Source organism: Seriola lalandi, unplaced genomic scaffold (assembly GCF_002814215.2).
Source record: "Seriola lalandi dorsalis isolate HSWRI2012SDOR001 ecotype SW California unplaced genomic scaffold, Sedor1 jcf7180002053713, whole genome shotgun sequence".
NCBI lineage: Eukaryota > Metazoa > Chordata > Actinopteri > Carangiformes > Carangidae > Seriola > Seriola lalandi.
In genome coordinates this window covers 191,118-206,436 of record NW_019524266.1, presented here as the reverse complement: position 1 = coordinate 206,436, position 15,319 = coordinate 191,118, and the positions used below count along the sequence as shown (strand labels likewise).

General features: G+C 39.4%; 1 protein-coding gene across 1 annotated transcript in view; it reads right to left on the bottom strand.

Annotated features, from left to right (window-relative positions):
• Positions 1 to 4,771: 4,771 nt before the first annotated feature.
• LOC111651681 (corticotropin-releasing hormone-binding protein-like) overlaps positions 4,772 to 15,319 on the bottom strand; it is a 76,050-nt gene continuing 65,502 nt past the window's right edge. Inside the window, exons 5-11 of the mRNA XM_023401700.2 lie at positions 13,104 to 13,220; positions 12,855 to 12,942; positions 12,123 to 12,280; positions 10,827 to 11,037; positions 9,419 to 9,573; positions 6,334 to 6,454; positions 4,772 to 5,433 (exon numbers count right to left, since the gene is read on the bottom strand). Coding sequence (XP_023257468.1) covers positions 5,279 to 5,433; positions 6,334 to 6,454; positions 9,419 to 9,573; positions 10,827 to 11,037; positions 12,123 to 12,280; positions 12,855 to 12,942; positions 13,104 to 13,184 — 969 coding nt within the window. The 5' untranslated portion in view covers positions 13,185 to 13,220 and the 3' untranslated portion in view covers positions 4,772 to 5,278. The remainder of the gene's footprint in view (positions 5,434 to 6,333; positions 6,455 to 9,418; positions 9,574 to 10,826; positions 11,038 to 12,122; positions 12,281 to 12,854; positions 12,943 to 13,103; positions 13,221 to 15,319) is intronic.

The following is a 15,319-nucleotide window of genomic DNA, read 5'->3' as shown; positions in this document are numbered from 1 at the left end:
GGGGGGGGGTCACAAGCAAACCTGTACTCTCACAGTTTTAGGACATGTGGTAAATTATTCTGTGCTCTCAGTATAAAGCCTTTCTAATTATGATTTTGAGCAACAATCAACCACTATGAAAGCTATTTCAGAGTTTGTCTCTGGAACAGATTGGATTAAAAAAAAGAAAAAAAAGAAATGTATGCGTCATTTCTAAATACTGCTTGGCAAGAACATATTTTTAATACACTGGAATACACATACACATTGTATATATACACAAATGTATCACTGATGACTAAACTGCAAGCATTTGATCTAAAATTAGACGTTATTCTTCTGAAGTCCATGTGTCTATGTGTGACTATTAATATTTCCATACCACAAAGCATTTATCAAATCCATACAGCAATAATAAACAGTAGTGGCTCTGTAAGGCTGTACGTAGGCATAGTAATTTGGGCTAAATGCAAATGCTAACATACAATGTTAACATGCTGATGTTCAGCGGGTATAACGTTCACCATATTCATTTGCTACCATTCACTAATTAGCACAAAAGCACAGCTAACCCTAACCCAAAGTACTGGATCAATACAAATTTGGACCTGATGATGCTGTTAAATATGAAATTAAAAATTCCCTAACAGTTACCACCATTTATCCTGAGGGGGTTAAGAATGTCTGTTCCACACTGCATGGTAATCCCACCACACGATGTTGAGACATTTCACTGAAGCCCACAAATGTCCATGTAGTTGGTCAAGTTGGACATTTTTGAAAACATGATCTTTCCTTGCTCTTAAAGACAGAGACCGTTTTTACATGCTTTTATTTCTTCATGGTCTGATTATTGCAACAGCATTTCTACTCGTCTTAGCCAAAAACCTATTAATTGACTCCAGACTGTACAGAACTCAGCTGTCAGGATCAAGAGGCATGACCACATCACTCTTGCTTTAGCTTCTTTACACTGGCTCCCTGTGTGTTTTAGAATTTTGTTTTAAGGCTATTTATGGCCTTTTTCATCTGTACATTTATGGCTTTTTAGTACAATATGAATTTGAGGTTGAGGTCTTTTATCTTCCAGATCTTCTATACAGTCAAGGCCCTAATGAGCTGCATGAGGCCAAGTCAATGACATCTTTTAAATCTCTTCTTAAAACCTACTTTTATCAGAGAGCCTATCCTGATTTTTGGTCTGTGCATTAATATAATTCTTCTGCAGTTGTTCACATTGTATAATGAAAAATGCCATCTTAGGGGGTATTGCCTAATCTCATTGTCCTACTTGTGTTAGTGCAAATGTATGTTGACATTTGTGAGCTCATTCTTCATCAGCCGATGCTGCCTAAACACTGTCAATGCTTTGCGTGTGTTATTGTACCACTTAATGAAGATGTGCGATTCAATTCAGCGCACCAAAGCGTCAGTTTGTTCCATCCTCCAACTTGTACAATGAAAATTTAACAAGGAAGTCAAGAGCCGGAAACAGAGATAGCTCGTTTTCAAAGTAAAGGTTGTGCAATTTTGAATACACGTACCTCCTGCAGTGGTCAATTTCAGGAGAGCTAGGCTCGATAAATAAACAAACTGTCTAAATAATGAACTCATTCATAACTGTCATAGGCTTTTTCCACTAGCCCACAAAGCGCGCATCTCACACACACACACACACACACACACACACACACACACACACACACACACACACACACACACAGTGTGCAGGTTACCCTTCATTCTTATTGATAAAGGTGGTGGGGAGAAAAAGGGGTGAGAGGTCGGTTTGATACATGGTTAGAACATAAAGGTTCCAACCATGCCTGAACCACCTCATACAGATTTATTTTACAGGTTTACAAAGGCTGATTTGCAAAAACATTTAGAATTTGGTGTGGTCATCCTTTTACAAGTTCAAAATCCTTGTGACTCTAATTTGAGCCATACAGGTGTGGGGTGTAGTCATTCCCGTGACTTACCATTTCTTGCTGGATGTTGGGGACCATAAGGTGTACTACTGGCCTGAGGTGGGCTCTGGCATCTCTATGAAAACACATAATTATACTAAATAAAATGAACTTTCAATTGCAGGGAAATTTTAGGCAGCTCTTCACAATACAGTACTGAGTAAGTTCTATTACTTGAAATTCATTTCACTTACCATTATTGACTCAGGCAGGTGCAAGTCATACAGGAAGCTCCCATCAGTTTCAGAGGAGGCGACCTCACACAGCTCCAACTGCAGGTGCAGGAATCATAGAAAGATTTTAAAAATGTTTCGCTTTAAGGGAAAGGACTTTAAGTCAAACCAACCAGTCTATGAAAAGAACAAAAGATTAATCAATCATCTATTTAAAACCCATTTAATACTCAAAGTACAAAAGTAGGAAGATTGACTCATGAATTTACTAGTTCGAGAACAGCCAGCAAAGGTGACATTTACAGCTAACAAGTTTTTGTCTTTTTGTAAATACGTCTGCTGCTTATCTAACATACATGTGTTCACACATAGGGGTTGGTGATTTGACTCTTATGTCATGGATGATCTACTATTCAGATGAATCGTACAGATTGCATCATTAAAAGCTGATATATTTAAAACTAAAATATTTTAAACACACTCAGGAACAGAGGTGAAATGATAGAGGGAAGCAGCTCAGTTGCAGGCCAATCAGAGAACGAGCTCAGGACACAGAACAAAGAACACTCATGGCACCTGTGTGAGCTGCTCGGTTAGCACACCTGTTCTCCTGCTGCTCTTCAGCCCAGCGGTCATGTGACCCTACTTTCAACAGTATGCGCTGTTATTTAAGTAAAAAAAAAAAAAAAAAGTAGTAATCATTTGCATTTTCATTTTCACATCCTCATGAGGGCAAACTCGCATTTAGCCAGATTTACTGTGAGATTTGCAAGATGATCAAACAAAGCCCTAATTCGATACACATGCTCTTCCCAAGTCTCACTATGGATGACATCGGAATACACTGCCCATCTCTCTAAACCCGCCACTGCCTTATTCATTAACCGTTGAATAGCAGCTGGTGCGTTTCGCAACCCAAATGGTATTCTCTTGTAGGAATAAAGGCCTGTGGGTGTTATGAATGCGGCAATGTCCCGAGCTCCTTCAACCCTTCAAAAGGTCACACTTTCTTACAAATTTTGCTCTGCCCACCTGATCAACACAATCCTCCATACGGGGAAGCGGATAAGAGTCTGGCTTTGTCATTTTATTAAGTTTGCTAAAATCTTTGCATGGTCTAAAAGTTTGGTCTGGCTTGCTTACCAACACACAACTAGAGCACAAGGGTTCTGCAATGTTGTGTTCCAACATGTCGTTCACCTCTGACTCCCACCTGAATACCTTTTTCTTGAGAAACTTGATAAAATTTCTGTCGATTTGGTGCAGCGTCCCCCACATCACGTTATGCTCTATGAGATGGGTTTGGGAAGGAGTGTCTGAAAAGAAAAAAAGGAAAAGACAAAATGAGGTTTGACAATTCCTTCTTCATAAGATCAGGCAAATAACTCGACAACCTGTCCAAATTCCTGAGCACCTCAAAATTTTTGTATCGGGCTTGCATAACACAGTCATCTTGGGCAGTGACTGACTCTTCACCACCCTCTTCCTTCAAAGTTGGAGAAGTCTCTGTACACACTGAAAACACCAGGGCCACCGGCTTAATTGCCCCTTAGAATATTGACTTGACATAAGTGGGTGGCCCTCTGCCCGTCAGGAGCAGAAACCAGTTAGTTCAAATGCCGAGAACAGAAATGATTTGGCTAAGGCTTTCAAAATAGATTTGGTGGTTAAGTTACATAACGTAGGGGATAAGCAGCAGGATATCTGGTAGTTTGACATATCATCATGACAAGTGTGACAGGTTTTTTTTACAGGCTGAAATGTTTTTTCAGTCGAGACCAATTGAAGTAACTGTTTTAAACTTCTAAAAATACTTCCAAAAATATAAGGCTCATGAACTACTTATGAAATAAATATTTTTTTTCTCAGGTCAAAGTTATGCAAAAAGTCTTATTCTTATTCTCTGGAAGGGACATTTTTTGGATTACTCAAAAACTAGAGTGTTAAATTACTTCAAATGGGTAAGCAGCAGGATATATGGTAGTTTGACATATTATAAAGAAGTATGAATGGAAAGCTACATACACACACACACACACACACACACACACACACACACATACACAGATATTTATATATAAATCACCCCTAAATATACCCCCTAAACTGGCATTTTTCACTACACAACATGAACAACTGCAGAAGAATTATACTTCATGCACAGACCATTTTGTTTATGGTTTCACCTTATTCCTCTTTATATTTAGTTTTAATCCACCTTTTATAATGTCTTTGATCACACATGACTGAATTGTTTCATCGTTTACCCTTTTATTTTGCTATTTCAGTGTGGACCAGAGTGGTGTCACTGGATAAAAGAGCAAGACATGAATCTTCTGACCAATTTCTAAATCTGTGCTTCCTTATCACCTGCCCTGATCAAAGCTAACAGTAGACAACAGTTATTCATTGGTATGTATATGTTATACAGTTTTGCAAAGAGTAAAATCTTCCTAGTGCCACACAAGCACATCATGTATTGTATTTAGTGCTGGACTAGCCTGAAGAGCATTCCCACATTTTCAGATCTAAAGAACAAAACAGTATTGTGGTTTTGAGGCATACGAGTAAAACAAACACCAAGTGAATATGAAGTTCTGTAATGGAATGGGATTAAGCTCATAAAAACAGAGTCACTCACAAAAGCAGTGCATTAAAAATGTGCTTTATCATGCAAGTCATATTTATTTTTAAATTGTCAAGGTCATATAAACAAGAGACAGCAGAGATGTAAAACTTCCCAGAGAATACTGAAGCTGATGTAAACTAAGAACAACAGAGGGAAGGTCTGCCAAGAAATATAATGTATCACAGATTTCATGACAAACAACTAAAAAGAAAACAATTAAATCCTCCATAATCCATGAATTTGAGATGAATAAAATAATCCTTCAAATAAATATGCTACGATCAAAGCTAACATATTTAGGGCACTGAATAAAATATCTGGCAAAGACAATACAAAATATTTATTGACGTAATTAGTCAAATGGAACATTTTCATTAAACTGGCATGTTTACAGAGAAATGGATGGCTGTGTGATTGCATGTGCATGTTCACTTCTGAGTCTGAGTGTGCAATTAGTGTGTGTGTATATGTGTGTGTGTGTGTGTGTGTGTGTGTGTGTGTGTGTGTGTGTGCATGTGTGCATGATCTCATTCCACACTGCAGAAGTTGTCCAGACTGTTCTCTCGGGTCTTGGGCAGCTCGTTGTGTTCCAGTAGTCGGTACTGGAAGGAAACACGGTTGATATAGTTCCCACTGGACACCAGCCTCACCACCGAGTTATCACAACCAATCTTCATCTGGGCTGAAGGGCCAAAGAGAAAAACAGAAACTTTACACTGGAGCACATTCAGAGCATTCTTGTTGTCCAGCCAGCCTTTCTTAGCCTGGTTATGACAAGTGTATGAGTAGGACAGATCTTTTTAATTTATTCTATTTTCTGTGTGTGACGTGTTTTACATTGCACTAATTCAACAAGATCATGGTAAATCAATAAAGATAATCTAATACAGTACAGAAAAGATGTAGGCTATAGCATATTGCCATTGAAAATGTAGGAATTCATTCAAATGTTAATAAAAGATCTCTGATCATATACTGTACTTTTATGGGCAATGAGTCACAACCATAAATATTCATGAGTTATTTTTCAGAAAGTATGTATTGGTTGGTACATTGATTGGTTTATTTTTGTAATATTAAAATCATTTTTTAAAAATGCGGCTGTAAAATACAATTTGCATTGTAAATATCTGGTGATTTCACCATGAGGGATGCTCCTATTATCTTTAAGAACTCATCTGCAGCATAAACTGTCAGAATGTTTTTATGTTATTGGAAGCATATTCTGAACTGTCCTCACCGTGAGAGGGTCTTGCTGCTGTAACAATTTTGGTGAACAGTTTTTTCATATGTGGGATCACAGCATGCAGCTAGAATTTAGTTGAAATTCACTACACATGGTGAAATGTGCCAAACTGTGTTTCAAAAAAGTGAAAATCAATGATAGGCATAGCATAGCATAGCATAGTGTAGCATTGCAAAGCACATTACAACATAGCATATAGTACAGTATAGTACAGTCATAGTCCAGCACAGGAAGTCAGATTTACAAATTGTCACTGTTCTGATGGAAATCTGCTGTTACAATCACACATTTGGAAAAGATTCACACTGGAGGTAAAGTAGAGGGGCTCAGACTCACCGAGCCCACTGAGGGAGAAACAGAGATCAGCTACAGGGAACATCTTAGAGGTGTCCACCCCATTCCCTCCTAGCAGTTCCACGTAGTCGCCTGACCCCGAACAGCCCGACCACACCTGCCTCTGTAAAATACAAACAGCAAAGCATTCTGGTGCTGAAGTGCAGCAAGAGTAAGACAGTAACTTATCAACACTGCATGTGAAAATGACATATGAGTTTCTGACAGTAGGGCCCTGTTTTGTTTGTATCTTGTGTCGACTAGCACACGCACAAGGATGCACATGTGATGCAATACATATTCCTGAGAGGTTGGTAATGTCCACATGTACCACATGCAAGCTATAATACACAAGGAAGAAGAAGACGACTAATTCAATATATGACGTCCCTGGTTTCACACTATTCCACTGATCGATAGTTGGTGGCCAATAAACTGCAACACTGCAAAGCATAAAAGGGAAAACGAGGACTGCAAGTCAGTGTGAACGGGTAAAACTGCTCATACTAATCATCTTTGACATTGTAACACTTGACTTTGGAACAATTACAACTTTCCGCAACATTTGAGTAGAAATTTCAGGTTGTTGTATTTGGCCCAGTAAATGCAGTACTTACAGTTTATCACAATGTCAGCAGTCTGGCAGCCAGTGTCACACCAGCTGCCAACATCTTCAGGAGTCATGGATATGTAGCAATAACAAAATTTACAAATAAATCCATTAAATATTTATATTATTAAGTTCACCTTTTAATGTGATTTTTTGATTTACGGAAAACCTGATTACAATATTGGTTGTAGTTGTTGTAAAAGCAGAAACTGGGGCAGTAGCAGTTGTCAAGACTGTCAATAGATGTAATTTCCTTCTGTTGCTGTGATTTTTGTATTTGTCTTTAGTATTTGAGAATGTGCTTTGATTGTTAATTTTTCTTTAACCTGCAATAACTGATTTTTTTTTGGCCACTTGGGGGCAGTGCAAACATGTGAGCTCAACATAACAACAACAAATCCCATTTTAAACTAAACTTGTTACCAAACACACACTCACACACACACACACACACACACACATCCAACAGTTACAGAGCAACATTATCATCCATTTGGAGTCGTGTTTCTCAGCTGCTCAATGTGAGTCCAACATTCATTCTCTGTTTTTGGCCTCTACCAGCTCCTGAGGGAAATATAGTATCTGGCTCTTTAGCTGCTAAATGTTCCACTATGTTCTTTCTGCCTTTTGGTGCTCAGCAGGTAGGGTAAAGTGGGTTTTCAGAACATTTCTTGGTGGAAACAGCTGCCTGCCGAGGCCAAAAACGATGCTACATGAGCACTGAGATTAAAGTTAGCTGAGCAATGAGCTGGAACTCACTACAAAGCTCTGTAAAGCCAATGAAAGCAACAGATGATTCAGGGATAATTCTTTTATTAACACAAGTGATCCCTTTCACATTGTTTTCACTTTGTCATTTTATACATTGCTATTATAAAAATATTGATTATAGCCGCTTTAAATATGTTTTGATTCAAGTATTTTTTTTCATGACTATCTTAACTGATTTAATTTCATTTTACATCAGAAACTGGCCAACATCTTTGTCAGACATTCTTCATAAATGGTTAATACATTTACAAACTAATGCTAATTAGTTAATGCTAAAAAGTTAATGCTTAGTTTTGCTCATGAGAGGACTGAAGCTCCTACAAATCCAGTGTACACCAGCACAGGTGTTCTCACTTTGCCTTATTATAATAATTATAATAACTTCTATTTATATTGCATTAATCAGACATTTTTCCGCTGGAGTCTAATGAGACTTTGCTGCACCTGTTAGAGCAAGGCAAATTTCAGAACACCAGTGTGGGTCTGCAAACTATTTGCCGAACAGAACATTGATTTTGGATGACTTTTTAAAACCCTGGATTCTTTTCAATGACACTAGTTTTAGAAATTCACTGCCAATGTTTTTGCAGCTGACTATTGCTACGACATGGCACATACAATACGGATAAGGTCAAAATAGGGCAAATGCAACTATACTACAAATATGTTTATTCACTTTCCTGCCGGAGAAAATTGGATAAGAAGACTGATAAAACTTAAAATATATACCTGCAGCAGGTATATATTTATCTAAGCTCAGTCCAAAAGCACAGATTGTTATTTTTACACTTCAGTATTTGTACAAATTAAAGAAATGTTAATAGAAGTGTGTCTTTGTCAGGAGAGCGGTGTTGATCTCTAACTCTCAGAGAGAAAGAAAGTAAACAAGCATATTTCCAAACATGTTGAACTATTCCTTTATGATCAGCACAATAGAAACAAATCTTACAGCAACAAATGTAATAAAAATATTTAAAATGAAAGAGCCACTATCAAGTCACTTACCCGTACTTTCACAGTTTTTATGAAAATGAAAAAAATGAAAAACTGGATCAGTTCTAAAAGTTTTTGTTAAATGTAGCTTCTTTTCTTTATTCTTTATTCAAAAATACTGGAACTGATCAGACTCAATTCCCTTTTTTGTTTCACTTCTGTCAACTTACAAAAACCTGCCCAGCTGCATCAACATGCTTGTTTTTCTGTTGATATTTTTCATGAATGCAGTTTGCTAGCTGCATCACTTCCTACCTCTAATCACACCTACTACTGTTACCTACTCACTGTCAGTGAGCACATCACCAGATCTATCTGGATTGCTGAACAAACTTGTGATGTAGAGCACTGAATCAGAGGTCTGGAACCAGGCTACTAGAGCAAGCGTTTCCCCCCTGATTTATTGCTGTAAGATTTGTTCATGCTTGCTCATACAGAATTAGGTTGATGGATCTTAATAGTGAACAGAAACTTCACTAAATGGAAATAAGATTATGCCAAGCTGTACTGACATAAAGGTCCACATGATTAGTGTGGGTGACTCAGACAAATAAAAAATATCACTGGCTTTACTGAGAACAGAACCGTCTGTTAACAACAATGGCAGTACCATCGTCAAACCAGAGGCCACCGTCATCTGATCATTGAAAAAAATCTTTTCAGTAAAGTGTGTGTGTGTGCGTGTGTGTGTGTGTGTGTGTGTGTGTGTCTCACCTGTGGGCTGAGCTCATTGCTTTTGGCCTGCCCCAGGCTGAGTTCTGTCAGTCGGATCTCCACAGGGTAGATGATGGAGAAGCTGCAGTTCCTGCGCTGGTGTGGTATCACCATGGTGAAGCTGCCCTCTGGACTCTGAGACATGATGTTACAGGCTTTACATGCACACACACATACACACACACACACACACACACACACACACACACACACACACACACAGAGCAAGCGAGGAAAGGCAGAGGTTTCAAATTAACAGTTCCCCATCACCAGAGAAACTCATTATTGACACCTCATGTTACAAATTGGACATAATCAAGGCTGACTGCGGGGAGGGGACACAATTAGGGCTGAGCATGGAAATCCAATTCCAGTTCTGATGACAAAGATAAGAAAATAATGAAATTTGAATTGATAACTGTATGGTAGACTAGACAGGCACCAACAGGAGTCGGATCACTTCACTCCTGCAGGCATGTTGTTGATTTGGAAACATTTTCATGGTAAAGGAGCCTTGCCAATCAAAGCCGAGGGGAGACCGTTAGAATAAATATTATGGAGTGTTATTTGTTCTGCAAGTGCAAGATCTGGATGACTTTTGACTGTTGTTTATGTGCATATGGCAACATTCACTCACATATATGACGGAATGGATTGAATATAAATAAAATCTGCTTTTATTTTGATGAATTACAGCATTGAGTACAGCATTTTCAAAGCGGAGCACTATACTTTAAGCTATTTGAATTGGCCAATATGGGTCTACAGATATTGAGACACAGAACTATATATCACATCTTTGCATATACTGACATAATAATGCTGTTTTATGGCCAGTTTTATTCGCTTGATTTGCGATCGTATATAATAAAGGGACAATACGGCGGACAGCTCCAGCTGACGCTCAATACATGAATAAAACGTCACATTCTGGCCTGAGATTTATGCTGTTTTGCGATAATCCATTCAAACTTCCTTTTTCTGTCAGTGCTCTGTCTTCGTCTGAATTTGCCTTACAGCCTGACTGCTGTTACGTTATGTTGCTTGACACAGTGTTAACACCGTGTTTGTCAAGCAGCTGGAAAACAGGTGCATCCCTCTTATTCAATCTCTTCCTGTCGCTCTCGGCCTTGATTAGTGCTCAGCCAGGCGCAAATGTCCAGGAAGAACACACATGCATGCACACAAGCAAGTACCACCAGTCTATCCTTCATCCAAAAACACAAACAACACAAATCGGATTCAGATGAAAGACCTTGGTCCTTGTTTATGTTTTTTTTCTCTCTCTCTCTTTTTATTTTTGCTTTTGACAATTTAGCTTTCTCTTTTAAGACTCAATCTCTGTTTATTTTGCTCTCAAACTTTTAAGCCATGAATTGATGAATCAAAGATGTGCAGCGGGACTCACGGAAGGGGTTGTGTAGCTTTTTGACAGCGAGGGTGAAGCGACTGTCGGGGCTTTGAATGCGGAAGAAGATCATGGCGACGTTCTGAGAGGAGCGGCTGGTGGATCCCGGTGCTGGAGAGGAGCAGTAGTCTGTGTAGCGCTGGTGCAGAGGGAGCTGGTGGTCCCGACTGCTGGGGAACTTCTCTCCCTTCAGAACCCAGCCGTCAAACATCTGCAGCAGGAAAGATTTTGTATAAGTTTGCATGACAAGAATAGCAAATACAAGATAATGCTTGACTTATTTTTTCAATTCCAAATTTCACTCACAACATAATTCTGCCATTACCAAAAGGAAAACACCAGTTAAGAGGTGAAACATTGAACTAAAACAATCAATTTATATGTAAACCAGTGCAGTGGAGATACAAAAATAAAATTTTGCACTATCATATCACTTTTTTTATCACTTGTTACAGTGTGAACATGATTGACAACTGGAAACTGTGCGGCCAAATTTTTTAAAGTGGACTAATTTGCGGATGCCCAACGAATAGAGCCTAAAAAGAGTAAAAACTGATGACAGCTTGTATATTGAATTAGTGGTTCAGTTGACCAATATGCCAGCCTCTTTTAAGCTTGACTCAACCATACACTCTAGTGTTAAGATAATAAATTCATTTTACCTTCAAAGGGCAATTAAGGTGGCTTTTCTACAGCTGTCAGTCCAATATGATTCACTGCACCATCCACAATGCTGAGTCATGAATCTTATTTGATTACCACCATTATTCAGAGAGAATTTTGTTCTATAAATATTTAGTTAATCACGTTAAAACAGACAAGCGTGTTAAGAAAGACACAGACGTGGTGTTTGGTTTTGTTGAGCATGATGAGCATCTTTCTCTTGATGTGGGTGTGTGCAGGTTACACACAGCTGCTGTCGATGTCCAGATACAGGAACACTTCAAACCCAGTCGGTGTTAACAAAGCGATAGAACTCCCAGACCTTCTCCCTGCCATGTCTTTTACCACTTTGGCCCACATGAACTGATACTGCAATGTAACTGGCAGGCTTGGCTTCGGAACCAAAGCCTCCTCTTCCCACACTTGCTCTGGGTGATGTGACCAATGCAGAGTGTGGTGTTTGGCCGTAAAGCACTTCCTTAACCCCGCTTGGCACCATTTAAATCGAACAGAAGAAGATGAAATAGAATTCAGTGTCTGAACGGCAAAGCACTGAACTTCCTGTGTTTCTTGCTCCGAGAGGGTTGGAGATATGTGGGTGTTATTTTTTAGTGAGTGGGGGGGTGGCCTGACCTTGATGAAATCTCCAGCGCTGCAGTCGATACTGACGTCAGACAGCTCCAGGCTGATGACCTCACTGGGTTCAGCGATGATGAAAGAAGCACAGGCCAGCTGTGGCCGAGACGCAACAAAGGTGAAGAAGCCATCAGTGGCCAGCATGTCCAAGCATCCTACAAACCAAACACACACACACACACACATTACCATGACAGTAAATGGATTCACAAAACACTTTCAGCCATCTTTTCACCACAAGAAAACCTCATTGATTTAGTTTAATCTTAGAAACTTGTTATGAGCTGAAAGTGTGATGGTAATCAGCTTTATGGTCAAACACAGCAACTCCTCCAGTGTCCAAAACACACAAGTATTGACTGAAGAGCCAAGAGACAATAGAGCTGATTGGGCTCTTGGGAATTTGTGCAATAAGAGTGATGAATTAACTCTGATATAAGTGGACCTGTAGGCATTGATATTGTTTCCATTGATAGTATTCCTACATTTTTACTGTGTTCATTATTGGAAAATCTAAATGCAGGTGCTATAGTTACTGCAGGGACAAATATCTATGAACTGAGGATCACGGATTGATTGACCGATTGACTCTACAGTGTCTGCCTGGACACTAGAGCTGCACTGAATACTTTTAATTATGTAAAGGGTTTACTTGTTGTTGCCAAGTCGGTAAACAGTTTTAACCATAATCAGCTAATGAATAAAGCCATTGTTTACAGCAGCACTTACTGAGAGGTCGGCGGAAAATAAAATCCTCTGATTCTCTTTTCTGGTCCAAACTGAGCAGAGAATATAATCCATCTGAAGCTTCGATGTCCTGAATCAAACATGACAGAAATAGACGTCAAGTTCCAGGTCATAGCTTTAGTTTGAAGGCATCAGTTTAACCTAGCTGACATAATCAATAATTCCCACCTTGCTTTAGTTTAAATATATATATATATATTTTTTTTTTTCTAAAACAAACCGGGATCTTACCTCAATGTAGCGACTGAGCCCCATCCTGGATGACAGGGAGATGAGGAAGAGGAGCAGCTGTGCGCGCAGAGCCAGCGACATGCTGAAGTGCGTCTCTCGGTAAAGTGTTTCCTGAAGCTGAGGGGGGAAAGAACGGCGCCGGCTGTGAGGTGGCAGCTTTTATAGCAGCACAGTCAGACAGGCAGGCCTACATCAGAGGGTCACTGAAAAACACTGGGACTCACAGTGATTCAGATAACGTGTGAAAAGCTGTCATTCAAAGCCATATTAAGACATTTAGATATGCGTGGTTGCGTGGAAGCTAAAAACAACTGCGTATGATTGAGAAATCTAATTTTAAGTCAAAATGAAACTCATTCCTGCCAAAATTAATACTTTTACTTAGGTAGGCTAATTCATCGCTCGGTGGTTATTATGGCTTCAGTTCAGTTCCCAGCAGCAGGACCTTATAGGCTTGACCAGGCAGTCCAAACAAAACAATGTGCAGTGTTTGTGAGTGGGAAGCCAGTGAGGGATCATGGTGGCCTTAAGGTTCCTTTAATCCTCTGTGAGGTACTGGGAAACAATCTGTGAACCTTTGCCTCAAAGTAAATGCTGACTGGAGAGAAGTTTTCTGATATCCCTAATGTGCATCATAGTGCTTGTTTTTCTCAACCACTCTGTTACAAGTGTCATTTCTAGGAGACAATGATTACCTGGAAAGGTGTAGACTACCAATCTGCCTCTACTGATTCACATGGAAGTGCCAGCTGTACCTTATTTTGCCTTTTATCTCGCCCTCCTCTCTTCTTTCTCTCTGCTCTGCGACTTGTGGCCTCTATGTGTAGACTAGACCAGTTTCTTTAACTTCTGGCTCACAATGCCAGTTAAAGGCGTGGGCGAGACAGGCAAGAAATCCAGGGAATACTTTCAAAGAACCCTCTCCATCTCCCTATCATTAACAGAGAAATCATCGAAAAGTTTTTTGTGATCCGTCTTTCTAAACCAAGCAGATAGATTGATACTGTGGCGGCAAAAACTTATCAACAAATCCAATCAGCAACTTAAAACACCATTTCTATCTTTATATTCAGAATGGAAAACAGATTCTGTAACTAGAAAATACACTCAGTGGAGTGCAGACTTTCACCAAGGCCAGTGTACTTTCTGTGTAATCCTGCTGACAAACCAACAAGCAGACACAGGTGAAAATTTGACCTATTTGGCAGAGGGAATGAGTTAGTTGCTAACACTAATTTTTTTCCAACCCAAGCATAAAAAGGTCATCACATAATCAGACCAGAGGATCATTTTGTTTAGATAACATGACTAATACTGCTCTTTCCATTATTTAGGCAGGCAGATGTTGATGTCCAGCTAGTATGACTTCTACCACTGCTGCAGCAGAGCATTAAGTGTACGGTTGTGTTGTTCCTTGCATGTCTGTGTGGAGAGGTGTGCACAATACGCGCCAGTTGCTCAGTTAATATTTGACCCCACCTGGGTGTATTCTACTGGTGAGACCAAACCAGAGAGTCTAAGCATGTAAATATAAAGCTGTATTCAAAAGCACAGCATTAATGACATCTTTTAACAAAACAAGAACACTGTGAAGAGAGTCATATTCTGCACAACACAAATAACAAGAAAAGGAGCAGAGTGAATAGGAGAGGGGGAAGCGGAAAAGAGTCAGAGAGAGAGTGAAAGAGAGAGAGAGAGAGAGACAGAGAGATAGAGAGAGAGAGAGAGCCTGTGACGTAATTTGGTTTGGAGTGACATAGCAAATTCATTTAGATGAGACTAATTGTGGGTGTCCATGCTGCCACTGCGAAAGGTCAAACTCAGATGTAACTGTGTGTACGAGATGATCATCGCCCTGTCAGCATTCATACACACTTCTGATGGAACAACCCACACGTTCTCTCATTCATCTGAAATGAAGACGAGAGATTCTGTGTGAAACACTGGCTCGCAATTATCTTGAGCTAATGATAGCTGACATTTTGTCATAGTGATGAAGGTCTGTGACGTCGTACACAGGAGTGCAAAACAAAACAAGAAGTAAAGAAAAAACAAAACAATAATGAACATAATGAATAACATTTGGTTTAACACCCCCTCAGTCTGTTGTCTACAATGCTGATGACCTATTCAAGGTGTATTACTTTCATTTAAAAGCCAGTGGTCAGTGATAATAATTAGTTGTCTTACAATGCCCTTGTGTTGAGACGATGTCT